Below are 27400 nucleotides of genomic sequence, written 5' to 3' on the forward strand. Positions count from 1 at the left end.
GCCTAAAACCAAACCTCTCTCCTGTCTCCCTGTTTCTCTTTTTATCCTTCGCACTTTTTTCCTTCCTCCCACATCACCAATCCATTCACTTTCCTGTCATCTGTCATTTCTACCTCTCTGGTGGTCACTGACGCCTCTCAAGTCACTTTTCTGTAACACACTTTCATATCTCACTTTCCCGCCTCACTCTTCTTTGCCCTCTCTCTTCTTTTCTCTGTCTGACAATGACACTGGAAAGTTCACCCTTTAAGGACGGAGATGCCCTAGAGCTGCTGGTGAATGCTGCATGGGGCACTGGACTGGTGCATGCGCTGCAACACACTGGGGGGGAAGGAACTGTGGTGCATGGTGAACACTGTGGAAGATTAGAGGCTGGGCTGGTTCTCATGAAGTGTATATGAAGACATGAAGTCGGGATATCAGACTATATATCCCAGAGTAGCCCACTGACAGAGCTAAGCTTAAACTCTCATATAGTCCACATACTGTATATATAGTTCAGAATTTGTATTCACAACACAGTCTCACGACAGTTAGTGAAATAGTCACAAAATGCAATCTATTGGTTTTGTTTACAGGGACACAAATTGTCTGCTTTTTTCATATTGCTCAGATCTGAACAACATTAGGTTAAATGCAAAAGTTAATGTTTGCGACTCAGGTGAGTTTCAAGGCCTTTTTGTGCAGTGCACACTTAACAGCAAAAATATACAGTGATAATGATCTTTTGGCAGTACATCATACCAGCAACATTACTACAGTTTCGATGTCGTTACCCTCAGAACATGTCACGGACATGGAAAAAAGTTAATAGTTATTTAACTCACCAAACTCAGTTCCATTTTAAAATTAAAAGCCCTCTGGCATCTTTTTGTGGACATAATCCCTTAATTTGTTAACACAAAGCTTTTATTCTGAAATATTTTTGGGACAGTGCATTGACTTGCAGGGATCCATAAATTAAGTGAGTTTCAGCTTTTAATATATTTAAATATATATATATATATATATATATTTAATATTTTTTATTATTCTACAAATGAGCACACGCTTCCAAAACTTTACTTTTTCTGACTTAACTAAATAAAGATTACATTTATAATGAAATTAAACATTCTGGCCATTATGAAAGGCAAGCTCTATGTAGAAAGAAGGGCTGACAGCAGCAACGCTATCTGTGTGGACACCACATGCAGGAAAGAGAGGCAGCAGTTCAGTTAGACTGCCATCAAACGCTGCCCACAGTAATATTGCAAAGGCGTTATTTCTTCCCCCCCTGACAAATGTAAATCTAATATTTACTCGCCTTTAGCTGTTGTTTGATTTGCCACCTCTGGAGAGGAAATATCTGCACACTTAGCAGTCAGCTTCTCTGAGCTAGTTTGATGGAAACTAGCTCAGATTTGTTAATTTACAGTATATTATGGCAGTTTTTGAAAAATAAATACTGTTTATTTGAAGGTATCAGTACGCTTCAAAACATTCCTTCAGAGACCTACGGGTGATATCAGCGCCATTTTTGTCAAGTCTTTTTTCAATGTCTATCAGCACCCCAAATATTTAACCTGTGAAGTGCGAGAGCATTACATCTGGAGGACATTTTAATAAACATTAACCAGCCCTAATGTGTTTTGTTTTTTTGTGGTTTTTCTGGGTTTTCCAGATATGAACCACAGGCATAAATGTCAAAGAGCATCACATGCCAATCTAGCATTGAGCTAAGGAGACAGAAGTAGTTGCCGTGTCCTTGTTTCAGTGGCCCGCTGGGACTCCACAGTCCTCTCTGTGTCCCTGAGCCGCCACTAGGTTTCCAATCAAATATTTATAGTGGGCTGCCTCCCCCTATCAGCCTCACTCTGCCTCCCTGGCTGACTGGAGGCCTCGCTCTACCTTGCATATTCATACACACAAGTACAATCCCTCACCCTATGTATGTGCAGGAGGAGGGTAGATGTATCTTTTAATGTGTCCCGGCCTTCAACATGCAACATTATATGTGTGATAAAAGTCACTCTTGCACCCAACTGGGTCACTCCAAATGCTAGTCCAGACGTCACTTTTTGGCGTTTTTCTATCCCCCGAATCTTCATGTGAATCCAAGCCCACCCTTGTTTCTCTCCCGCAGTTGTGCATCTTGTAAGAATTTGTAGCAGGTAATTTTTTTTTTGTTTTAATCTCTTCCTCCTCTCTCTTCGTGCTTCATGTGTAATTTGTGGCAAGGTAAGGAGCGCCCCTTGCTTCTCCACCTTCGATTTAAATTAAGCTTAATCTTTTTTTGATTTTTCAGGTTTCCCTCAGAGCTTTTCTCTCCGTCACTGGAATCCAAGCCATTTTTTCAGAAACATGGCAGATTATTTAGAAAGATCCAGTTTGCCACTTTGACAGAACAATAGTGTTTGAAAGGAGCCCAGTGATCCCGTTCGTTCATCTTCCCCTTACTCTTCCTCTCTGCTCTCCTTTCACATCCTACCCCTCTTCTGCCGAGCCATCAGAGAGTGCGCGAGAATGAACTTGACTCTGTTCTGACCCCATTTCTTCCCCGCAGTAACACGCAGCCTTTTGGAAGAAGGAACAACGACACAACAATCAACCATGCACATTCATGCCCACTCTCACATCCCCCCGGATCATGAAGCGCATCTTTATCACTTCTTATTGCTTGACTGCCGAATGTGCAAAGCTCACTTCAGACATGAGATGTTATATCAGAAACGTTGATGAGGAAATCTTAGACATAATGTGGCTGGTGGTTGATCACCGTCACAAGTGACCGTTTTAAAGTTCCACTTGTAAGGATGTAATATATATATATAAATATATTTTTTTTTTTTACGTAAGAGGACATGGGCAGGGCTCCACTAGACTTTGAATTTACTTCCTTTGGGGTTTGAGCTGCCCAATGGACTCTTTCATGGGACTCAGCTTCTGTTCAAAATTCAATGTAGCTGGCTCGGAACATGTTTGGAAATGAAAGTGAGAAAGTTAAATAGAAGCCATGTCTCATGTTCAGAGAGGGGAAGCGTGAGAGAGAAAAAACGAAGAAAAAAAAAACCATCCCAGACCGCCAGAAATAGTGTTTTATGTAACGTGGTTGGCTGTTGACGTGATTGCATCTGATTAGACTTGAAATTGCACTCAGCCCCTTTAAAAAGTCCCAGCAAGGATTACGTCTACGGGAGTAAAAGAGAGAGAGAGAGAGGAGGAGTCTGGGACTTGGACGTGGCATTTCACAAAATGTTGCTGATGTTCTCAGTTTATAACATAGCCAGACTATTATAGAACATACTACTGTTCATTATTGATGTAGAAACCGTCCCAGATAGGAGGACATCAAATGATCTAATATTCAAACTTGTTTTTTGGTGCTTTTATTAATGCTCTAAAACACTAACATCTAGTGTATGCTAGTGTGGATTTTCCAGTCTACCACTTAAAGTACAGATCTATGAATCTTTTTTTCTTATGTAAACAACCTTATCTTAACAGTTGGAAGCAATTTTCAGTGCTTACCTGCAAATATTATGCAGCTAGTGTAGAAAAGAACATAATGTTGAAACGTAAACCTTGAATTTTCCTTAATTTTGTCTCTACTTTGATAGCTCTACACCAATAATGGAGAGTGTGAGACAGGGAGATTAACCCAGCCTTTCTATGGTTCTATTTTTGCTTCAATTCACTCTATTTATTGCTTGAAAAATGTATATATACAAAGTTAATCAGGACCTGTGGGATATTTTTAGCTCATAGACGGAGTTTCTTTTCTTTTACCGATTGCTGAATCTAAATTGTTGAACTTTTAACAGTTTACTGTCACAGAGAAACAACCACAGAGAAATAGTTTGTACCTTTTAGACTTGCATAATAGCCAAACAGATAATCATCAAAAATGGCAAAATGTAAAACTCATCACTGCCTGTATGCCGTAGGTTTTTTTCCCTGTGTGTGTTTGTTTGACGCTGGACAGTATCAACAGGTCTGCCAGTGCATTTTTGGTATTCAAGCAGTAAAATGAAACACAATTGCTCGTCCAATCTCAACAAGATCTTGGGTCTTGTTGATGTTAATCCTCCGTCCACAGCCTCCACCTGCCACAAAACACCACAGAGAGCCTGGCTCTTATTTTCGGGCCCCTCTGTGTGAACATGCAGTTTTCACTGTAGAAAGGGATTATGGGTTTTACTCTCATCAGAGGACTTTGTCTGCAGTATCATTGTTCCTCTCCTACCCTCCTCCCTCATTACCCTTCATTAGAGAGCAGACGGAAAGTCTAATCCTCCTTAAGGCCCCAAAAGAGTTCTTTAAGGCTGGGCTAATTCGCAGGCACGGCAGCCATCTTTGTTTTTCCGCTTCCTCACAGCCATGAGGGGGACGTTGGCACAAGAGTTGATTTGAAACAATGAATTGGAGTACATTTTTTATTTCACTGGCAACAACAACGGGGCGTCTTTTGTATTGATGAAAGACAAAGCAATGGGATCTGCTCCGCAAAACAATCGGACCGTTTAGCTCGTCTCTAGACAGAAGGGGAAAAAATAAATAGAGCAATGTGTATTAGGTTGAGAGGCACCTGACTAACTAGCTTTGGCCTTCAGCATCAAACACCTTTAGGATGTACCTTGCTAGATCTATAAAAGCCCACTTCTGTATTGATTTCTTGCAGGGGTTTGTTTTTAGATGGTATCATAGCTGCTCAGCATCACTAGTGAAAATAAACGTGTGGATAACAACACACATCATGGTCTTACTTCCTGACTGGAAGATGTCAATGAAGAAGATTACATCACAAAGTCAAACATATGTAATCTTTTAAATGTAGTTCAAAGATGTAGCAGATATTGTGAATCACTGTCTCTGTTTCTGCTCCTCTCTGCCTCTGACTGGTTATTTCCCCTGTGTTTGTAATTGCAGCAGCTAAGACCTTGCTCAACAAAAAGGCAGATGTCAAGGTAAGGGTCATCACCTGTCTCCCACGTCTCTCCCCCCTTTTGACTCCCCACTTGCTTCATTTTGCCAGAGATACAAACTCCTCTTCTTCTTCTTCTCTGATGTTTTTTTCTCTGCACCACTATTTGATTCTGTCCTTATCTGGCCAATCTCACCTTTTGCCTTCTGAAGCTCTCTTTTCTTTGTTGAATGTGTTTGTTTCTCATTCATCTTGTCTTGTCATAATCCCATTGGATGTGTTATTAATTGTGAAGTATGTGGAGATTGTGGTTTTGTGTGGGTGTCTGTTGAGTTTGGCAAACCATTGTGGGTGTGTAAAGAGATACTGTTTTGTAAAAAGGATGCATATCTGTGGACGCATGTCTGTATAAGCGTGTCTGTGTGTGTGTGTGTGTGTGTGTGTGTGTGTGTGTGTGTGTGTGTGTGTGTGTGTGTGTGTGTGTGTGTGTGTGTGTGTGTGTCAGTGTGTGTGCTTTTCAGTCAGTCTGCAGCCTCAAGTAGCACATCCTTCTGAAAGCACCCTTTATATTTGGCATTATCCTGCTCATTGCCACCTCTCCATCTCCATTATTAAATGCAACCATCTGTCACCCTCCCCTCTTTTTTTCTTTTTTCGCCACTTCTCTGGCCTCTGCCTCTCATCCCTCCATCTCTGTCTCTGCCTCCTCTTTCAGTGCCTCCTATTCCACGCTCACCCCATCTGGTCTTTAACCTCACATTCCAGTTCATCTTTTAATGAAGATCTCTCACCATCCCACGCTCGCACGTACACACACACACCGCAGTAACACATCCCACACAAAGCTTCCACGAACGTGTCCTGTGTGTGTGCGGCGTGTGTTTTCGATGGTGTGCAACGGAGCTCGGAACACGGTGTACGTGCAAAAAGATGCGCTTGCTTTTCTCAAGCATTGCACGTTATGTTGGGAAGAGCTTCCCGTGCATACACATAGTGTGTGTGTGTGTGTGTGTGTGTGTGTGTGTGTGTGTGTGTGTGTGTGTGTGTGTGTGTGTGTGTGTGTGTGTGTGTGTGATGTAAATGTGAATGTATGACATTTGTTTGTCAGTTTGAAAAGAGAACGAAAGCGCAAATGTTGGGGGGGGGGTTGAGCATGCCTGCACATCGAGATGTGCGTAAGCGTGGGTGTCCGCATGTGTGGTTTGCTCATGTGCAGCAGTGTGTGTGTGTGTGTGTGTGTCTCAGTGTGTGTGTGTGTGTGTGTGTGTGTGTGTGTGTGTGTGTGCGTCTCAGTGTGTGTGTGCGCATGGCCATCCCCTCCTCCCCGTTCTCCTTGCTCAGTCGGTTCAGAAGGGAATGTGACTCCGGTTCCAGGAATAGCTGCCAGTCTGGACCCTGGAAAGACAGAAATAGACACTTCCACTGCGGCACACTCATTGCCTAGCAACAGGCTCCCCACACACTTGCCCCAAACCATTTTCAAACAAGCGTCTCCCTCGTTTGCTGCCGCCCCTTCCTCTTCTCTTGTTTCTTTCCCGCCATATGTCCTTTTGGCGACTCTGACCTCCTCTCCTCGGCCTCCTCCTCCTCCTCCTCCTCCTCCCCCCCCATGCTCCTGCAGGTTCATTAATGCGTAATGGCACCTGACGTTTTTGCAGCTGTAACACCTGCTCAGAGCAAGCAGGCTGTCTCTCTAATGGCACTTACTACACGCCACCGCCTGCCTCCCGTGCTGCCAGCTACTGCCAGTAAATATCCACTCTATTCGGCATTTAATGCAGTGTTGTTATGTTGATAACACACACTGTGAGTTTTCTAAAAGATATTACATGTAGCATTCTTATACATCGACACAATGGTTAGATACACTGCTACAAAACTCTTACTATTTACTATTCTCAAGAATTTAAAATACATTGTAAACGCCATATGAGGTTTCCAGTGTTTATTTGAAGTCCAGAATTATCTTGCAAGTCATTTATTGATGTATAAATGCTACATGTAACACCTTTAGAAATATTGCGCCAGCCGTGATTTCAAACTCGAAATGACCTCTGAGAGAATTATTTTATATTCTTACAGAATACATTTTGCATTTCCTTGTCTTGCTATTCTATTATTCCTCCATCTTGCTCCTTGTAGCCCCAAATGTTCCTAATCAGCAGATTGGTCGCAGTTTTTCGGCTTTCTGTCATCTTCTTCCCACTCTTATGGCCTCTTCCCGATGACTTCCACTTAAACCACCGCTCTTTTTTTCTTGTGCTTGCACCCCTCCCTCTACTTTCACAATAACACCTGAGGGGAAATACTCGTTCTTCTTCTGCTTTGTCCAAGCTGTCTGGCAAAGTCTGATCCCGTTCTCATGAAGATTGAAATCCGCCTTGCCGTCAAAGTGCACAAGTTCTGGTTTAAACTTACAAATTCTTTCTTGTACTTTGTAACAGTCCATTCACACTTTTTTGTCAACGGTTACTTTATATTTTCCCTCCCTTCTTCTGCCGTCCATCCATCTGTCAATAAATCCATCCATCCATCCATCAATCGCCTGGGGACAGAAACGCAAGTCCAGCTCAACTGTCCAGTATATGGTGAGCATGCTATTTATGCATTTTCCCAGTCACTCCTTTTTTTTTCTCCCTCCCACTTTCTCCACGAGTTAAGTTGCTGTATTTGTTTTTCCCACCTTTCCCTTTCCTTTACTCTATTTATGGAGTCTCCCTCACATCACTGAGTTATTAATCTGTGACACAGGTCCAGAAACTGAGTAGTTAACGTGAGCAGCAAAGGCTAAAATATTCACTGCACGTACAGAAAGTCAGACATCAGAAAATGTCAGGCGGAAGTCGTAAGCCCTGGCCTTTGCAAAGTGCACTGCCTTAACAGTAACCCTGACATTTCTCTGAGAACATGATAGAAGCAGGATGTTTCAGCTCCATCAGAGTTACTCCAGGGATGCTGCTCCAGATCTGTCAGGGGCACACTTTTAGAAATAGAGGCAGGAAGCTGGTGCTTGTAGTTTAGCTACAGAAGTCTTTGGTCTTAAAAGACAATCTTAAAACAAAAATTAGGAATAGAAATATGGGTAGATGGGGACATACTTTCTCCTTGCATTAGGATAATATACCAAACGGCAATACATATTATAACTTATAAGTAAGTGAACTGGAAGGGAATCTGACTCTCTTAACCCTAAAAATATTATCCTCCAATTATCATCTCTCCGCCAGTCTTTGAACACATCATGTGTGACGAACGCTTCTGACAGAAAAAGAAACAAAGGTTAAAATTGTGGTTATTTCATCAAAAGCGCTTTATTCTATACAACTAATTTATAATGTTTCCCCTAATGAACCATTTGCTCCAACCAAATCCTGTAAAAACATTAAATTCTGCGCGACTAGGAAGCCACGATTGACTCGGCTGAGACCAGCAGTTGTGTGCCAAACATTCTGTTTGCAAACTGTTTAATTAATAATAGCACGTGGAGCCTCAATTCTTTTTTTTTCCAACACTTGTGGACATTTGGAAAATTGTTGGATGTATAAAATCCATCGTTTTCCAATTTTTGTAGAATACATGATCAAACAAACAGCCAGACACTGCTTGGGGTTCAGATAATTAACTTGTTCCTCTTATTTCTGTCCTGAAGTGACTTCTCTTGTTTCTTTTTTTTTTCTTCTACATGCCCATCATCTCTCCCACCTCGTTCTCCTTTGTTCTCCCAACCCACTGCTTTTTCTTTGCCCACCTGGAGAACCACTTGTGAATCCTTTTACCCACCTTTTCTCCTTCTTTGTTCAGCATTATCACAATCTGTGTGTTCTCCTCTCCACAAAAAACTTCGAGCTTAATCATGTCGACATATGGCAAACGGTTCAGATGTTTGGCTTTGGACGTCAACAGTCATCTCCACCACTCGCGAAGAAACCTTTGCTCAGCACTGCTGTCATCATGCCAGTTTATGTATAAATACCATCTAGGAATGTAAGGGTTTCTTCTCACCACAGAAAACCCAAAAGCTAAGACCCTGAGTTGATCTGCGAACAAGCTTTGACCAAGACATCTCACCAGCCTGTTACTTTGATGAGGATTACATTTCCTGTTGCTCCACAGGGGCAGCGGAGTGATGGCCGACGACGGCTTTGGTTGGTTTTAATGTGTGCATGAGTGTGGGTGTTTGTCCGGGCACTGGTGTGTGAGATAGTTCACTGTTTGTGTGTGTGTGTGTGTGTGTGTGTGTGTGTGTGTGTGTGTCTATATGTCAGCTTATTGTCGGTTTACACCAGCTTTTATTTTCAACGCTGTTTTGTGTGTGTATGCTTTGTGTTGTCTCTTTGTGTGTTCTGGCGTCCAAGCTCTCTTCCTCTTCCACTTCCTCTTCCTTTCCTCTTCTCCCTGTTCCCTCGTCTCAAAGTCAATGGGTCTTTGGTTAGATGCCTGAAATAAAGTCTGTGGTTAACACAAGCTGAAGAGATTTCAACGTATTGTTCTACGGCATAAAATGCGTCAGTAAATACAATTTTGACGCTTTTACGCGTCTTAAAAAAAGCTGGTTGCTAACAAGTCAATCAGTCACGTGTAGCCTCACGTTAGCTTTTTGCTTCTGGCATTTTGCATTAACGCTTCAAACATGGTAAGTATCGTAAATCTTTGTTTGCCACAGAGCTTATTTTCTGCAATAATCCAAAATGAAATCCCATTGGCTTTGGTTGAGGGAAACAGTGAAATTCTAACCTCGAGGTTGGCCTACAAAAATATGACTTCCCTACAGCACCTCATTATGGTTAACACACATGCATTCTTACAGTACACACACACACACACGACTTGACTTTGTTTCTATACGTCAAGTGAGCGCATCAAACGATTACCATTTCTGTAGCTTGAAAGTAAATAATCTAACTTTATTCATTTCATTTTGTGCCTCTTTCTTAAAAGCTTTCTTCCTAATTTAGGTAGAAATACCTTTGATATGATATAAATTTGCTAGCATGATTAGCATTAAAGCTAGATGGAATTCTCTTTGGCAGATTTCTTCCCACTTCCTTTTGACATTCACACCATATTAAGGCTCAATGAGGCATTGAGTAATCCATGACTTCTCTTTACTTCTATCAATGACTAGTAGGAATTTGATGAGATTTGTAATAGTGTTACATGATTAAGATTCATGTAATGGCTGCTGAGTCACTGTGAGTGATTTACTTCCACACCCGGGCCCCATTTAACAACTACAAGTTAATATTCTTCCAAACAAGATTTAAGTAATTTAATGTAGATTCAATGCAAATATCATTATGATGGAACTGAGCTATAAAGAACCGGCCGCTCTTTGATGTGTGGGCTTCAAAGGAGCGTTTGATCAAGGCTTATGAAGGTGATTGATTACGGCCAAATGGCACAGTTCAAACGTTGCGATGTGAAATCGTAAGCAGCTGAAGTCACCGCTGACAACGTCACGCTGTCACGCGGTGTCACGCGCCCCCTCATGTCGCCTCTCAGAATTACAGATCAGTCTTGTGAATGGATGGTTTGGGTAAGCCTTTGGTCACTGCTGCTGCCTCCAATCTACGAGACTCCACACTCAGACATTCACATATGTTGATCCTACTATGCTTGTGGGGACCTTCAGTTTACTGCGAGACCATTATTTTCTCTTAATTTGACATATTCCATTACAGAGCTATTGCAAACTAAAAGTGTAGCCTTAAACTCTAAAACCAGGGCTAAATATATAGTACAGTAAAGGGTAGGTTAATCCTCACCTCTAGTGGTCTAGCCATAACGATGGGTCCACTATGTTAATTGACACCGTAGAGGTGAATATCTGAATTTAATCTTTTGCACATTAATTGACCCTTAGCTAAGCCCCGCCCCCTGCTGATGCTCCTTCAGGCCATCAGAGCTGCGTTACCATGGAGCCCAAACTGCCACTAACTACACTACACTGGATAAAAATGATCACATTTTTGGAAAAACGGAAAAGGATGTCAGAGAGAAGCATACAGAATTGTCAACAATACATGTTTCAATGATATATCCAGGATGTCAAACAGATTCAGTTGTGAAAACAGGTAAAAAAAGATAAAGATAGACGCTAAAGCCTACAGATCACAGTGTATAACCATAAAATTAAGGAACAACACTGTTTCTGTAAGTGCTAACGCTCGTTAATGATGTGCTTATTCACTCTGCTTATCTTAGCTCCACAGGTTTTTACATAGAAACTTTGTCATGTATACATCTCTTTTCAACCTCTATGGGTAAGGAGTATCTCTGTTTCACAACTTTTAACCATGACTAGCTCCAAATCCACAAAACAACCCTGAAAATGAAGAAAATATGAAACCATTTCATGAGATTTAATGGAGCAGAACTGGGTAGTTTTCGGACCCTGGTCAGAGCTGGCTTACTCTAGTCTTCATTTGAGGGCGGGACTTAGCAAAGGATCAATTAAGTCTAAAGGTAGCAAATGAGGAAAACTTGGACAGTTATTAAAAGACATGAGAGTTGTTTTAAATGTTGTTTTTTAGGACTTACACTCCATTAACCTCTATTACATTTGGGTGGAATTTTCAGACCTTATCCTCCACTTAAATTCAGTTTCTAATTCCATCTGACAAGACGTGACATTTAACCAAAAGGTGAAAAAATTCAGGACACAGACTTGCATACACGCACACACATGCATGGACACACACACTCACGAACCCACTTTTTGCTGTTGTTAACACTCTTTGTTGTGTCTCCTCCCTTTTCCCTTTCCTTTCCTGCACAGCCCCAGACAAACAGCATCAAAAACAGCATAGTCACCAGCCCCAAAGGAAACTTCCCTTCACCTGCTCTGGTATTTACCTCCTAACCCCCCCTTCACCTTTCCATGTGTGTCCCTCAAAACCCCTATCTTCACCCCTAACCCTACCCTGCTCCCCCTACACCTTCACTTATGTCTGTTTTTCCTCTCTGTCCGTCTTGTGGGTTGTGGTTGATCTTTGCCCAGCTGCTGTGACGGCCACAGCGGTCGGGTAGGTCTTAAGACCAGCAGGTGGTGTCAGGAAAGTTTCTCCCCCCATGGCAGGTGTGGATGCTATGTGACCCTCACTCAGGTTGATATTGTGCTACCAGGTCATTTTCTCTGTCAGTAACAGTTTCCCAAAGAGGAACAGACGGCCTGCTGGAACTGTCGGTGCGATTTACCCCCTGCTTCCTGTGTACTCCTCTGTAGAGAGGCGGTTTTCCTTACGCCTGAGCACCACAGTCCAAAAAATGGTCCTCAGATTGTCCTTCCAGCCAAGTAGCACACCAGCTGATTTCAGAGATTTATTCCTCCTCTTTTGCGGAGGGTTGTAAACATCAGTGCGATTGGCTGCAATGCAAATCTGCGTGGCACACAGTCGTAAAGCACTTTTATTGAGGGAATCTGTGTGCATTTGCACCTGGGAGGATGGTCCAGAAGCGTGAGAAGGAATTTTTCACTCAATGCATCAGACCTCTGGGCTATTTGTGCTTCTTGTCTTGGTCTGTTTGGATCTTGTGTTATTTACATGTTTCATGTGGGTGAAATGTAGACTTGGGAACCGACGCAACAATTCCTACTTCCCCTCACTTTCTATTATTAAAAGCCATCATAGTTTGTTAATCCGTTAGAATACACCCTTATATAATGAGTGGTGGTTTTGCATAAATAAGCCAAAAAACATGTACACCATGAACAAATTACTTCAAATAACTTCAAACATCTTATGCTAATTAGTCTTCAGACATCATGGGATAACTGCAGCTATTTGACATCAGTGACAAAACATTTTTTTACTCCTTGTAATGATCCAATTTCCTCTCTGAAAATTTCTGAAGATGTATTTTTTCAGTGCCAAAAACCACCCTATTTTGCTTATGGTTCATTTTAATCATTCATTTGTTTAGATTAACTTCACCTTTTATAAAAACAGCCAAAATCTGCTTCCTCTCTCTGTATGTCATTAAATAAAGCTACATTGTTCTGTGAATGTTCAGGGTGAAGCGTAACAGGAGGTGACAGTTTCATAACATGTGCTCTTATATTTTTTGACAAACGGGCTTTAAAAGCTACACCAGTCATTTAAATACTAATTTAGATGAACATTTGAATATTGTTAAAATATCTAACCCAACCCTTCAGCTATCTGATAATATCATAGTTCCTTGAAAGAATAAAAGTAGAGTGTAAAATATAATTAAATATATGTAAGACCAACACACAAAACCTAAAAAGAGCACTTATAGCAACTTTTAATCACATTATAATGCATTATTACAAGATTATAATGCATTATAACAAATATAATAAGTTTATAATGTATTGCAACAATGGGATTTATAATACAATATGATCCTTGCGAGAAAAAAAATGTCAGTAATCAGCAATTATGACTTATTATGATACTCGCCCCTATAAGTCATTATAAACTGCTTTATGATATGTTTTGATTATTGTTAAAAAGTATAATAGATTTTTCTGAGTGCTTATAACATTGATTATATAGAAGGTTATAACGTCTTATTAGTGTGTTATATACATGGGATGTCATAGAAAGTGATACCAAAATTTAATAGACGTGTTTTATTGTAAAGATATTTCCTCATGAAATTGAATCATTTCCATTGTATTCCAGCAGAAAGCTACATTTACCTGAGAGGAAGAGCGTAATGTTTCTCACACCATTTTCTACTGCAAATTATTCAGCCATAATAGCCTCGTTTTACCATAACATTTATATACCCAAGACGGGTTACCATGTTAAATTATAAATCAATGACCCTAGTTGCCACAAAAATTATCTCACCAACCCAGACTCCTCTGAACTCCTGCACACTAAACATAGCTGCTCTGTCACACTAGTTTCAGCTCCATCCAAGCATTTAATGACAGTTTATTACTGTCGGTCAGTGGGTCACTAACAGATGTAACCCAGAGGTGACCCTGGTGTGTCGGGTATTACCTGTTAATGGTGTGTATCCAGCAGTTGCCTCGGCTTGACACAGCGATTAGAACTAACCACCTGCTGTCAGTCAGAGAAGGCAAAGTGACAGTTGTTCTGTTGTCTGTTTTTGTCTGTTTGTGTGTGTGTGTGTGTGTGTGTGTGTGTGTGTGTGTGTGTGTGTGTGTGTGTGTGTGTGTGTGTGTGTGTGTGTGTGTGTGTGTGTGTGTGTGTGTGTGTTGCATGTATGTGATGCTAGCCCGCGAGTCCTCTCTGCACATGTGCAGACATACTATGAAAAGCGCTTGACGGGAAGATTATGTGCTTTCGGAGGGTGCGTGGCCAGAACCACGGAGCAGAAGAGGCCTCTTTAATTCTGATCCTTGAAGGGAATAGCGAGTGGGACGACGCCTGTGATCTCCATGCTGTTGCTAGGGACTTGTGCTAGATACTGTTTAGCCATTTGGTACATTAACTCCTTCGTTACGGAGCTTCTAGGTCATGCAGAGACACACTTGCACAACCTTAATTTTCTGACCTGGAGGCAGTTCTTAGGGAATCTTAAATGTGCACAAACACCTAATGAGTTGACAGACCATCTAAATATCATAATTTGACTGATCTGCGACCACCAGAACATCCCCTGGAAGAGCAGCAGTGTTCAAATAAAGTTAGTATTGATGTGTAGCGGTCAGCCCCTTTTCCAATGAGGTGACACCGTCAGCACTCGCCTCCACCTTCCTTCCTTCTAATCTTTGTTCTCACTCATCATCACCTCCCAAGTAGCCGCCGGTGCCTGTTGCCCCGGGCGACGGTTGCCCCGACAACACCGCCATCATCACCAGGGAGAAAGCTGATGAATAGTCATCACAGGCGTGTCACTTCCTGGGGGAAGAGAACTGCAAAGAATATGCGGAGAGCTACAGAAAAATATAACCACAATCAGTGACTGATGGTTAAGGTGACAGGACAAAAAAGTTCAAGTAGCAATGTTTGAAAAGGAGCCAATCATTGTGATAAAAACCTAACGTACCGTAGCAGAAAGTGCAAAATCAGAATTGATTGAAGTGACAGCAATATAAGAGAAGAAACAACACGGAGAAAAGTTAGATGGCTGATCTTGTGGAATGACAGAGCCAATTCCGTGCACACAACCCAGACAAAAAAACCAGCAATTACTTAATTTCTTTTGGAAAGGGATCCTGAAATGATGCCAGTGTTTGCCCGGCAGTGTTCGCCTTTTTCTTTTGAGACCAGTGTGAAGGAACAGAATGACCCGTTTTTTCCATCTTAGTGTTCTTTTGCTGGGTGTGCCAGTGCGTTGTAAGATGTTAAAGCTCGTGTTTATCTATGTCAGAGCTCATTTATATTATTTGAGCTGGCGGATTTTCTCCTAATTTTGATTTACAATTCTCTTGATTCTGTACATATTTGCATCGTGTAGGTCGTTGAAGGCAAATTAGAAATTCGGCAATACCCAGAATAAATTGAGGTAATAAAATTTCTCCACATGTGTGAGAGAGAGAGACATTATGTGAGTACTGATGTGCTCATAGCAGACACTTCACCCCGAGTTTCAATACCTTCTCTGACTTCTAATTATGGTTTTCAGCTCGTCCACCCACTCTACCTCTTAGAAGGATTCTTCCCCGCCTTCCTTTTGTCAACCTTAACAAGCACTTTCTCTTCATCCAACATTCTGTCTTTGTCCTCTCTGCCCTTTTTTTTTTATTTTGTTACTCTTAATCCATCGATTTTTATGTCACAATCTTATCTCTTTCTCTCTTTCCCCCTTTCTTTCCTTTCTCTGGTTTACTCCATGTTCCTCCATCTTCCCTCCTCCTCCTCCTCCTCTTCCTCCAGGAACCTCAGACAACCGTCATCCATAATCCAGTGGACAGGACGAAGGTACACATGTATCATTCCCCAGTCCTGCCCTCCTCTTATCCTCTTTGTCATTCTCCACCTCTTCCTCATCTTCTTCTGCCCTTTCATCCTTCTTTTCATCATGCGTCGGTGTGAGCATCGGTTTACTAATGCGTATGTGCATACGTTTGTGTGTGTGTGTGTGTGTGTGTGTTGTTTGAAATGACACTCTGTTAAATAACTTTATATAAGAGGGGAACAAGTGGTGATTGGGACAGAGAATGTTCCTGTTAAACCAGCGTAGTGGTTCTGAGAACTTTGCAACACACAGTATCATCAAGTCACATGCTTTTTCCTCGCCTTGCCTTTGTTCTGCATTTTGTTGTGCAGCATAATGAGCAGTATTGCTAATGATTTAATGTTTAAACATGTAAAAACAATAGATATTTCACCAGATTATAGAATCTAGATTGAAGTTTTCAGAGAGCTTTGATGTAGTTTTAATGGGGATGTTTTTTTAATATATATACATTGTTATATAATGATTTTTGGTCGCATCACTTATCAACTCAAATGTAGTGGCTACAGTTTGTCTGTATGTGTTTAGAGGATGTGCATGAACCTGCATGACTTTACAGTAAGACCTCTTCCTCGTGGCTCTGACCGGGCATTTATGACCTGTGTGTGTTTGTGTGTGTGTGCGTGCCACTGTGTTTGTGCCGAGCAGCTTAAAAGGAACGGTAACATAACTTTGTACCAAAGCCGCATCCGTGTCTCAGTTAGTGCAACGAGAGGCTAATCAGGAAAGAATACTGCTTCACTGCAATTTTAGTTTTTCACACCAGGCTGGTTTACAGGAGCTTAGGAGACTTTTAAAACACTTGCTCACTTTGTTTGGTCGTTTTTGGCATGTGAGAATTATCAATTTTGACCTTTTGCGCGCCCATAATGCCAACTCTGTACAGGAAATACCTTAAAACAAGACGGTTTATGAGTAAATCTAGCAGCCTGCGATGCTTAGAAATCCTTGCATTGCAAAATAAACAAAGTGTCATATTTTAGTAGGTAACATTTTGTAAAAGCCCTAACTTGCCTGTAATGTGGCAGGAAGAAACAAAATGAATAAGATGCTAAATGTCAAAAAGAACACTTAAATATGATTCAGAACCAAAGAAAAACAAACTGTAGGTGTGATCACACTTCTAATGATATTTCTCATATCTGAGGATGCTTGCAAATTTCTTCTCCTCAGGTCACCAGCTGCTCTTTAAAACCACTTTTGTGCTTTGTGCTCGTGATGCTGTTGGTGACAGCTATGCTTCTAATGAGGTCACCAAACTCTCCTCTACATGCAGGGGAATTTAGGCCCATTTAATCTGCTAATTGGAAATCACAAGCTAACTTCTCCTCAGAAGCCCAGGAAGAGAAAGACAGGCAGGCAGACAGACAGACAGACCGAAGGTGGATGGATAGATTGCGCAATCTGACGCTGAGCTTATAAAATGACAACCAATTGCTCTTTGAGAATCCCTTTTGGATGCTGCCATTGTTGAAAAAAGATGGATGGAGCACATCCCACTGAGTTTCTGTCAGTTTCAACAAGAGACAAGAGCACCCTGTGGAGGAAAGACGTCACTTGTCCACACATACACACACACACACACACACACACACACACACACACACACTGAGAATGAAGCAGAGGAAGCGCCTCCTGGAGTAGAAGAAGAGAAAAAAGGTTTCAGGCCAAGGGTAAAAAAGTCAGAAATGTTGACACATGGGTTTGCTGGCATGGTTTGACTTTTTATTCATAAAGGTTGCATCGTTGTGACACAAATTGGGATTTTGTCCCCATTTGGCACCTGTTTAACCAGTTGAATCTGCGTTTATTTGTCCTGATATATGTGGTGTTCCGTAATCAGTTTTTGTTTCGTGACGACTTGACATGAAGACATAAAACAAAACACGACCCCTGTTGTTTACCACTCGCGTGTGTGATGTGCGTCTTCATGCGTGTTCAGCGCTCTGTGACGTTTCAAACTCGAGCTGACAGTCTGTCTCTGATCTCCAGGAATCATCAGACAGCAGCAACACCACTGTGGAGGATGAAGATGTGAAAGGTAAGACTGCAGAGATACAAGTGATGATAACACGACAAATTCACAAAGCTCAAAAAAGTCACATGGTGAACTTCTTGCTCAGAATACTTCTGAGAATCACCCCTTGACATTTCTACTGTATTGATGTATTTGTTTTCTGCTGCTGCCAATAAGTGAATAAATATCATGTATCATAAATATCACTTATATATCATATTAAAGATAATTTATTGTTTTTAAACTAATAATAGCGTTAAAAACAAGTGTGTGACAATCAGCAGTGAGCACACTCAACCATAAACTAGAGGAGATTTGGTCAGTTGGGCTTATTAAGTGTTCAGCTTTGTAATGGTGGACTGTGACAAGCTCTGCTATTACCTTTAAGTTACACATGTGGAAATGGATTCTTAATAATTACGTAATAATAGTTTCTGACATAATTGAGTGAGTCTGTCTTTATGAAATTGGGATAAGTTGATTTTTTACAGTTAAATGCACTGAAAATCCAGAGAAAATACAAAAAGCCCTTTTATGACTGGAGCTCTGCTTTGCATTAGCTTCTTGTTTGTTGGACGGCAATATCACTAGCCTCAGGGTGGTAACGCATTTTGATTCTCACTGCTAAAAACACTGTCTCTTGCGACTGGCTTTGTCTTCATAATGGCTCTTTGGAGGGTTTTTGTTTCTCTCTGAGATGTGTTTCATTTTCTGAAACTGTCAACATTTGTGTCATCTTGATTCTTGATCATTGTTAAAAGCTAACAGGTGTAATGTGGAACAAAAAAAATGGCTATGACTTATTTTTTATTTAGTAACAGTGTGAACACCAAAATAGGAGATGTTTTAAACACGTATTACTTAGTTTTAAAGATAATAATGATAAGTACACATCATGTGAGAGTATGTCAACCTGCTGATCGCTGACCTCTTACTGCCCCCTGGTGGAGCCTGGCTGTATTGCTTTCTTTAAAGACTGAAGAGGTGTGTGTGTGTGTGTGTCTGAGAGATTGGGGGGGGGTAAAAGGTCTTGTAATGCTGCTGAGGTTTGGCTCTCTCAAAAGTGTTGTAAATCTTAAAACTGAGAAACACACAACTCTCAAATACCGACATGCCTGTGTGAGGTGTCAGCTTGCAGAGTTGTGTAGTGTGTGTGTGTGTGTGTGTGTGTGTGTGTGTGTGTGTGTGTGTGTGTGTGTGTGTGTGTGTGTGTGTGTGTGTGTGTGTGTGTGTGTGTGTGTGTGAATGTTGCTCATGGCTGGAATTGTTAAAATGACCGTCTTAGTGGCGCATATCACACATGACTTCACAAAGTGCTTTTGTGTCTCCAGACTTATTTGTGTGTGTGTGAAAGTGCTTTTGTGTCTCCAGACTTATTTGTGTGTGTGTGTGAATGAATCTATGTTTGTGTGACGTGCGACTTTGTGCGTGTGCGTGTGTGTGTGTGTGTGTGTGTGTGTGTGTGTGTGTGTGTGTGTGTGTGTGTGCCTGTGCTTATCTATGCCAACACACTCAAACACCCCCTTTTCTCCACATCCAAGCAGAGTACAATGCATCTAAATCGGGTCATGAATGTTTCATTTCGGTGCCAGGCATACAGAACAGAGTGTGCGCTTCCTTCTCCTCCTCCTCCACCTCCTTCTCCTCCTCCTCTTCCCCATCAAGCAGTATTCCACCAGAAGGAAATCTTATCTTACTGGTATCGTGCACATTTTAAAAGCAGAAGCTTTTGTTTTGAAAATACCAAATTCAGGGCATGTAGATGACAGAGGGATTGCCTCTACGCGGCTCTCAACATGGAGACTGCTGAACCGGCAGCAGTGACAGTTCAGAAGGAAGATGGTGCACAGTTTCCTGTATATGGGTCACATGGGTTAAGCCACTAAACCCTTAATCTCACTTCAAACTATATATATATATAATTATTTCATGTGGAGAAATTGGAAACTAAAAAGTGAAGTGGACTGATTTACAGAATCAGCTGGATTTTTTTATTCAAAAGTTGTTCAAAAGTTTTGCTCATCTTTTTCAAATAACATCACTTTGCACTAATTAATAAACACCTTTTCATTGACATTCACTATTCTGAAGTAAGGCTTGGCTATATAAATCTTTTTAACGACAACAGCCATTTAATCTCAATAACTATGTCTATCACAACATAGCACGCTTTCTGGTAATACAATCAATAAATAGTTTATATGAAAAAAACACATGGATTTGAATTCTGTGTGAATGTAATACTCTACAAATGAAAAGTACAGATTTGTTTTCATTTCATTTAGAATTTAGGTACAAAATAATCAGATTTTCAGTGAAATTGAAATGCTATTGTCAATTTATACAATGTGTGTATCACCATATCGTGATGTATCACAATATGATTTAATTGAAAGAAAACTAATTATCATACTAAATTATCGGCCAGCCCTATTATAGAGTAATGGGTGGGTGGTCCATGTACTGTGTTTGTACGCTTATCCCCAGCCTGGAAAATAGGTAATTCCATGTCAGCTAACATGCCTTCTGAAGGAAAATGTTGTAAAATATCAGAGTAATTAAAGTTCACACTGTTGCTCATTTAAAATGAATTATTAAAACTACCCTTGATGGAAGTAAGGGTAGCTCAAAAGAGCATCACGTGACCTTACAATCCTTCATACCCCTAAGGCTCTACTGTACGTTCTCTGTACACACAGTGAAACGTTTGCTCCCCCAACCCAAAGTCCCAGATTGGACCCCAACTACCCCGTCCCCTCTGGTGGGAGAGGGCAAGGGCACCTTGGGGGAGAGGGGAGAGGGGGGGTCTAAATTTAGCCCTGGTGGCAGGAAACGGAGAAGGAGGTGCCCAGAGAGGCGTTAAACACACACCGCTCTGCTAGCGCCACCCTCGGATAGAATCAGTCTCGCACAGAAGACTTTTTCAGACTCTTAAGATTTCAAACCCGCAGATAGCACGGTTAGCGCCAGAGGGAACTACAAGTTGCAGGTGAGTGCGGGAAGGAAGGGGGAGTCGTTGTTTGGTTTCTTGGAATAGTGTGTGTCAGGTCGGCCCTTTGTAGGATCTTGTCAGGTCAGCGAGTGCTCGACAGCTGGTTTTGTAACCCAACACTTGTTGAGTGCTGGCTCTTGAACACATATCTGTCCTGTTACTCCCAATACTTTTATGGTAGAGAATGTGTTACAGAGAGTTTTTGTGTCTGAGGGCTGCTTGTCTTTAATCTAAAGTTTTGTTTTGTAGGTGATCATTTTTCACGACGGTCATAATTTGTAGGACTACCTGCTGTTAAATTGACAAAAACCTAAACTTCTTTTTGGGACATCTGTGGATTTAAGTGCTAATTGATAGGATGTTTCTGCACTGGACTTAAGAAGGATCAACTGTTGTCTTTTCTCTTTCCTGTTTCGGAGAGAATTTACATTTATTGATGCAATTGTTGTGGATTGTTTGTGTTGGTCTGCGAACTTGGTGGAAACAAAACTCTTTTTGGTCTCTTTCCTGTCAGTTTCGTGCCATCTATTTTACATCCTGCAGGGACGCTTTGATTTCCCTCTATTCGTCAATGAGTGTTCATTTGTTGCGTTTCCTTTTGTGCCAGCTGATTAAACAGGCGAGAGCGTCAATGAGTAACATCCGACTCTCCCTCATTATCGCTGCCGACACTGTTTCCATAATCCATCCTCTGCTCACTGGCAAGACTTCCATTAAAGTGTCAGTAAAATGCAGCAGCAGCTACAGTTCTAAATCCTGCGGAAATAGAGTTATTAACCGGGATAACAAGGAAAATGTTATTTTTGTTTGTCTTTTTTAAATGAGATCTGGTGACCGAGGACTGTAAGTGAAAAGTAGCTGTAAAAAAAAAAAAAAAAAAAAAAAGTTAAAGGGTTTCATCATCTTTTTATTTATCTGTCCCCCACCGTGTCATCTCACGCCCACTGTGACATTTCTGTTGTGTTTTTTGTGCGGCTGGCTGTCATCTCTCTCTCACTCTCTCTCTTTGCGTTCTCTCTGTGTGTGCATGTTATCAGGAAAGAGCTTAGACAACAGCTCGCTTAAGGCGCAGTCCAGCACAAGCTCCCAGCCAGATAGCACTCAGGGCTCCTCACCTGCGGTGTTCTGTAAGTCAGCATGGCCCGCCCAAATGCAGCCTGTAACACACACATATACACACACAAACACACACACATTCATGCTGCTATACTAGCAGTTCACCTTGACTAAATCCTTCCTTGTGTGTCTTCCATTGAGCGTCCCTGCATGTATTAAAAGCATACATGAGCTGTCATTAAGCACAACTTAATCCCTCTAGTACCCCGATTTATGCTGTGCTTCATTCCTCCATTAGAGTCTTCTTAGTCAGCACCATGTTGTACCGAAGTCAAAAACATCCAATAATAACATAATTATGGAAGAAAAAAAGCCCCCACCCTCCCTTGTTCCGCACCACATGTGTTTAGACCATAGACTGTATTTAAAAAGTGGACCCAGTCGCCATGACGTCACCCATTGGTTTGTGCACTGACGTTTTGAAGACTCAGCTTTTTGGCCGTCGCGATCGCGCTTTTTGCATCCAGTCAATGAAAGTGGCCATATTTGGACTGCGGAGGGGTGACGTAGAGATGCTGTGTATGGCTATGGTAGCAACCTGTCAATCACAATGTTGCCCGTCCTAAAGCATACCCTGCTTTATGGTCTATTTGACTCTAAATGGGACCATATTTAACTAAATGAACATCATGCTGTATTGGAGAAGACTTTAATCTAGAGATTGAGACCATAAACTCATGTTTACAATGTTTACTGAGGTAATAAATCAACTGAGAAGTAGAGTCATTTTATCATAGACTTCCATACAATCAGACTTCTTTTTGCAACCAGAGGAGTCGCCCCCTGCTGGCCAGTGGAGATAATGCAAGTGTATTGCACTTCCGCATTGGCTGCCGCCTGGTTTAGAATAACTCGTCTCATTCTCATGGATGTACGTGTAATAGCAACACGATACAGCTCCATGATAATCGGCGTCTTAACATTGTTTTTCAGACATTACCCAGCATGAATTTTGTCTTTTATGTGCCCTTCACTGTCTGTGAGTCACACTTTGTCTCGGAGAGCGGTTCGGCTGGGTGGCCTGCTCCGCTTAGTGCTCTCTAAGACAAAGTTTGTTCATCTGTATGACCACAATTCTGTCGTCCACCTTCCATTTAAGTGCACTGTCTCCCATCTTCCTCCCTCCTGAACTCAGCTGCCACAAAGTTTGCTGACCTGCTGGGCTCAGTGCGTAGGGGCTCAGGGCCCACATCCGACGGGGAAGGGAGATCCAGCACTCCACCTCCCGCTGCCCTCTCTGCCCTCTCCCCTCCACACACCCCTGTTGTCCCCATGCAGAGTAAGTAGAGAAGAGCAAGGACAGGGAGTGTAGACGGACACTTTCGAGAGAAAAAAAAGTGGCCATGGAAATAAATTCAAAACATCTCCTTTTTTCCTCTGTTCTTATGCCAAGATGATGCATGTGAAGATGGATTCATTCTGTCTTCATTTGTCATTTTGGGTAGAGGACGGAAAATGAGTACAATAGCTTATTTCTAAGCTCAAGAAAGATCATTCTTCTTTCAAATGATGATGGTTTCTGGCTGCATCTTTTGTTATTTTTGCATCTTAAGAAATCCCTTTAAGAGTTTTGCAGAGGAGTTTTATTTTGTGCCAAAGTTCTTAAGTTGAGGAAGGAATGATACTAAAGCGACAATAAAGAGATGTTAAATGAGAAAAAACAACTGCAGAATCAAAACATATTGCTGTGATGAGTTTTTAAGCAAAACAAAAACTCTATTAAAAGATAAAGTTGACAATGTTCTATATATATATATATATATATATATATATATATATATATAGAGAGAGAGAGAGAGAGAAATATTTTTTAAAACAATGAAAAGAGTACTATGAATGTGGGCACTAAAGTCCGTATCATACAGCTTCCTCCTGCTTTAAATACTTAATGGAGGACCAAATGTGTATTATTCCACAGCTGAAAATAGTCCCTAACAAATGCAATATTTACTCCGGTTTGAGTAACGTTTGTAAAAACACTACAGTGCAAAGACATCCAAGAAATTACAGAGCTTTATATTAAATGATCTTTTTGTGTGAAAGTACTCTTGGCAAAAACAACAGTTAAAAAAATGATTATGTGTTAAAGGCCCCGATACTGGAGTTCAAATGAAAAAATCCACATAAAACCCAAACTGTTTGACTGCTGAATCTTGAGTGTGTAGCACAGAAACAAAAAGAGTAGTATTATTTCAGTCACTGTCGTTTAATTTATAGTTGTCGTGACCACAAATATATAAACTCCTGAAGGGATTTCCTTATTTCTCCATTCCTTTATTCTCTACCTGTCCTTCTGCATACTTCCACCATACTTCTGGCACCCAGTGTCTCGGCTCACAGACCTGGTGAGCAGCATCCGCAAGGTGCCGGCGGCCCCTGCACCCGAGGGTGACGCCGCACCGGTACCTAGCGCCAGGCCCACCCTTCCACCTGCACACACCACATCCCCACCTCCCCCCCACTCCCCATCCAGCCCTTCCCGGTCTTCCTCCCAGAGTGAGTACCGAGCATGACCCACCGCGACCCTATTAGCCAATCAGGGTTCCTGATGAAACGACCTTTACAGCGAGCGTATTTAACAGCCAGTGTGTGTTCTGCTTTTGAAACGTACGTAGAGTAAAGTACAGTCTGATAATTTGGAAATTGAGCCTTTTGGATGTGTGTGCTTGTTGCTTCTGAGCCTTATTAACCTCCTCTTCAGTCTGCCGTGGAGAGCAATGCTGACTGCACAAAGTGTTTGCATCGTTTTGGTCGCTTTTGACTCGTTGTTGTGTCTTTTAAATACACGGGTGACATTGTTTGCGGTGATATGTGGAGGTGAACACTGGTCTCTATTGTATGTGTGTTGATTTGAATTGTTTGACATGTTTAAGAAATGTATTCCCGAACTAATTCAAGAGTGAATTGACTTGCATCTTTCACAGATTTGTCATACAGAATCCACAATTCAATGCATATTTTTCCAGCTCATTATGTAAACAAGAGAAGTCCAGTTTTTCACAAATAACAGAATTATTTTTGTATAAATGTATTTTGGGGTTCTAACTGCCTTGTTGTTGTCGCGTGGAAATTAAAATGATTTTAAAAACCTAACCGCACTCCATCTGTCCAACTGTTGCGATTACTTCTGATTAGCTTCTGTGCCTACCGTCCTCTGCAGCACGCAAGCAAGAAATTATCAAGATCACCGAGCAGCTGATAGAGGCAATCAACAATGGAGACTTCGAGGCATACGCGTGAGTCTGCATTTTTTTCTGTGTTTTGGGTTCAAATGTGCAGTTTAAAGAACGTGTGTTTTCATTAACGTGTCTTTTCTTTCTCCTCTTCAGGAAGATCTGCGACCCTGGACTGACTTCGTTTGAGCCAGAGGCGCTGGGCAACCTGGTAGAGGGGATGGATTTCCACAGATTCTACTTTGAGAACCGTAAGTCAGATAGATTTGTAGCTATTGTAATAATTTTTTTAGAATTCACTTCTGGCAGTCTTTTTTTCTTTTTTTTAAACATGTGGTCACAAAAAATCAACACAATGTGGTCAGTCATCTCATTTAACCGCTGTGCATCTCTCCATTTGCACTATTGTTGTTTGCAGGTGTCAGAAATAGACCTCATCTGGAAACGTTTGCACAGGAAGCCAACTTGAATGAAAAATTAGAGTATAGACTTCTAACTAAAGCTCGATCCTGAAAAACATAGACTCTCCAATGATGGCTGAAATATTCCACAGCAGCTCCCACATCCACGTAGATTGTGGTGATTCGTGTCACTCATCACATTGCATAGCTTGTGTCATCTTGCTCATGACGTTACTCTTGTCATCTTTTCCAGTTTTGGCTAAGAACAGCAAGCCCATCCACACCACCATCCTGAACCCCCACGTCCACCTGATCGGCGAGGACGCGGCCTGCATCGCCTACATCCGTCTGACTCAGTTTGTGGACAACCAGGGTCGGCCGCGGTCCTGCCAGTCGGAGGAAACGCGTGTCTGGCATCGCAGAGACAGCAAGTGGCAGAACATCCACTTCCACTGCTCAGGCGCACCGGCTGCGCCACTCCAGTGAGGTATGGACGACAGCACCGGGGCACCTGGGAGAAAACTGAAAGTGTTTAGTTTTTTTCAAACTGCTTCTCCAGAAAGGAGATGTAGCTGGTGACTTTCTGTGACCATATTAATAACGCAAGGGGTGTAAATTAAATGACCGTTAATAAGAGTGTAAATAGAGGAGTAGAAGGCCAGAACAATATATTTAGAGGTAGAAAAAGTTGGTTGTAGATGTTACTCTAATTCTAAATATACTATTGAGCTTATTTGCTGCTTTGCATTTGGTTTTTTTGTTTGTTTTTTGGGGGGGCACTCACACTGTCTAGAAGCAGAAAAAAGTTTTTTACTGTATGTTTTAGTTCAGCATAGCAACTAGCCAGCTCTGGGTATGTACAAGCTAGCAATCTAACTAGCTAGCCGTCCTTTTCTGGAGCTCTTTTCTGCCCTCCCCCCTCTGCGAAGTGGCCTGCCAGCGGCGTAGGGGTCGGTTAATATGGTCCCGTTTGGTTAATGTTAACCTTCTCAAGTGCCACGTGCGTTCTCAGAGAGTGAACGACTCGTTTTTTCTTGCAACCAAGCCAACAAAACTTGCTAGCCAGCGTTAACTAACGTGTTTGGAGTATTATTCTGCCTCCACCTGCGCTCTGCCCACAAATATACGTCACCATGTATACTGACAGAAAAGGGGTCTATATTTAATTTATTTGACACTGTTTTTTGTTTTTTTTCTTCTCAGGGTTGAATGCTATAACTTTGTCTGTCAGGAGTGCTCTGCTGGAGAGAGAGAGAGAGGAGGAGGAGGAGGAGGAGGAGGAAGGGATGAAAGAACATGTCCAGGGTTGGTTTAAGGGACAACAACAGACAGACCCTCCCACACTGGACGCTCGGCTCAACCCCCAGCATGCATCTCTTCTTTTACTACTACTACTGTCTGTCTCCTGCAGCTCGACATCCTTCCTCTTCTTCCCTCCGGCACATTGGGTGATTGGCGAAGGGGTTGGGGTCGTTTTCAGCACTCGGTGTGATTCCTTCTTCCCGTGGTCCCTTCCTCCCTTACCCACAATTTTTGTGACACCAATCCTCTTGTCCTCCTGTGAATCCACACTTGTGTGACATAAACACTGCACTGGAAATACAGTATGTAAAGTTTTAAGTAAAATATATTATCATTACTCTATTATTATTATTATAATTATCATTACACATTTGCAATTGTATATGTAATTTGTATAATTTGACATTTTTGATGCCAGTGGTTTCTAGAGTTGAAGGAAATCTTTTATTGTTTTTCTCTTTATCTTTTTAAGGAAGCATGTTTTTTTCCCATATTAACAGTGGCTGGTTTTTTTTTTATTGTGGCTATTAAGTGGATATGATAATGGCAGTTTTTGTAATTTGCTTCTCGTATGTGAGCTATAATACTGCGCCC

At 41.6% G+C, this 27400-nt stretch overlaps 1 protein-coding gene across 6 annotated transcripts in view; it reads left to right on the forward strand.

Annotated features, from left to right (window-relative positions):
* Positions 1–27194, forward strand: part of LOC129101314 (calcium/calmodulin-dependent protein kinase type II subunit beta-like) — a 70013-nt gene extending 42819 nt beyond the window's left edge. For 2 of the 6 annotated variants that reach the window (XM_054611079.1, XM_054611078.1), the window contains exons 13-20: positions 4909–4946; positions 7459–7491; positions 15724–15768; positions 17798–17846; positions 25091–25166; positions 25260–25354; positions 25758–25991; positions 26708–27194. In XM_054611079.1, coding sequence (XP_054467054.1) covers positions 4909–4946; positions 7459–7491; positions 15724–15768; positions 17798–17846; positions 25091–25166; positions 25260–25354; positions 25758–25990 — 569 coding nt within the window. In that variant the 3' untranslated portion in view covers position 25991; positions 26708–27194. Of the gene's footprint in view, positions 1–4908; positions 4947–7458; positions 7492–11681; positions 11751–15723; positions 15769–17797; positions 17847–21851; positions 22240–25090; positions 25167–25259; positions 25355–25757; positions 25992–26707 lie in introns of those variants that run through there. The other 4 variants (XM_054611083.1, XM_054611080.1, XM_054611081.1 and 1 more) reach the window with 4 other exon arrangements.
* The last annotated feature ends 206 nt before the right edge of the window (positions 27195–27400 follow it).

This window comes from Anoplopoma fimbria, chromosome 13 (assembly GCF_027596085.1).
Source record: "Anoplopoma fimbria isolate UVic2021 breed Golden Eagle Sablefish chromosome 13, Afim_UVic_2022, whole genome shotgun sequence".
NCBI lineage: Eukaryota > Metazoa > Chordata > Actinopteri > Perciformes > Anoplopomatidae > Anoplopoma > Anoplopoma fimbria.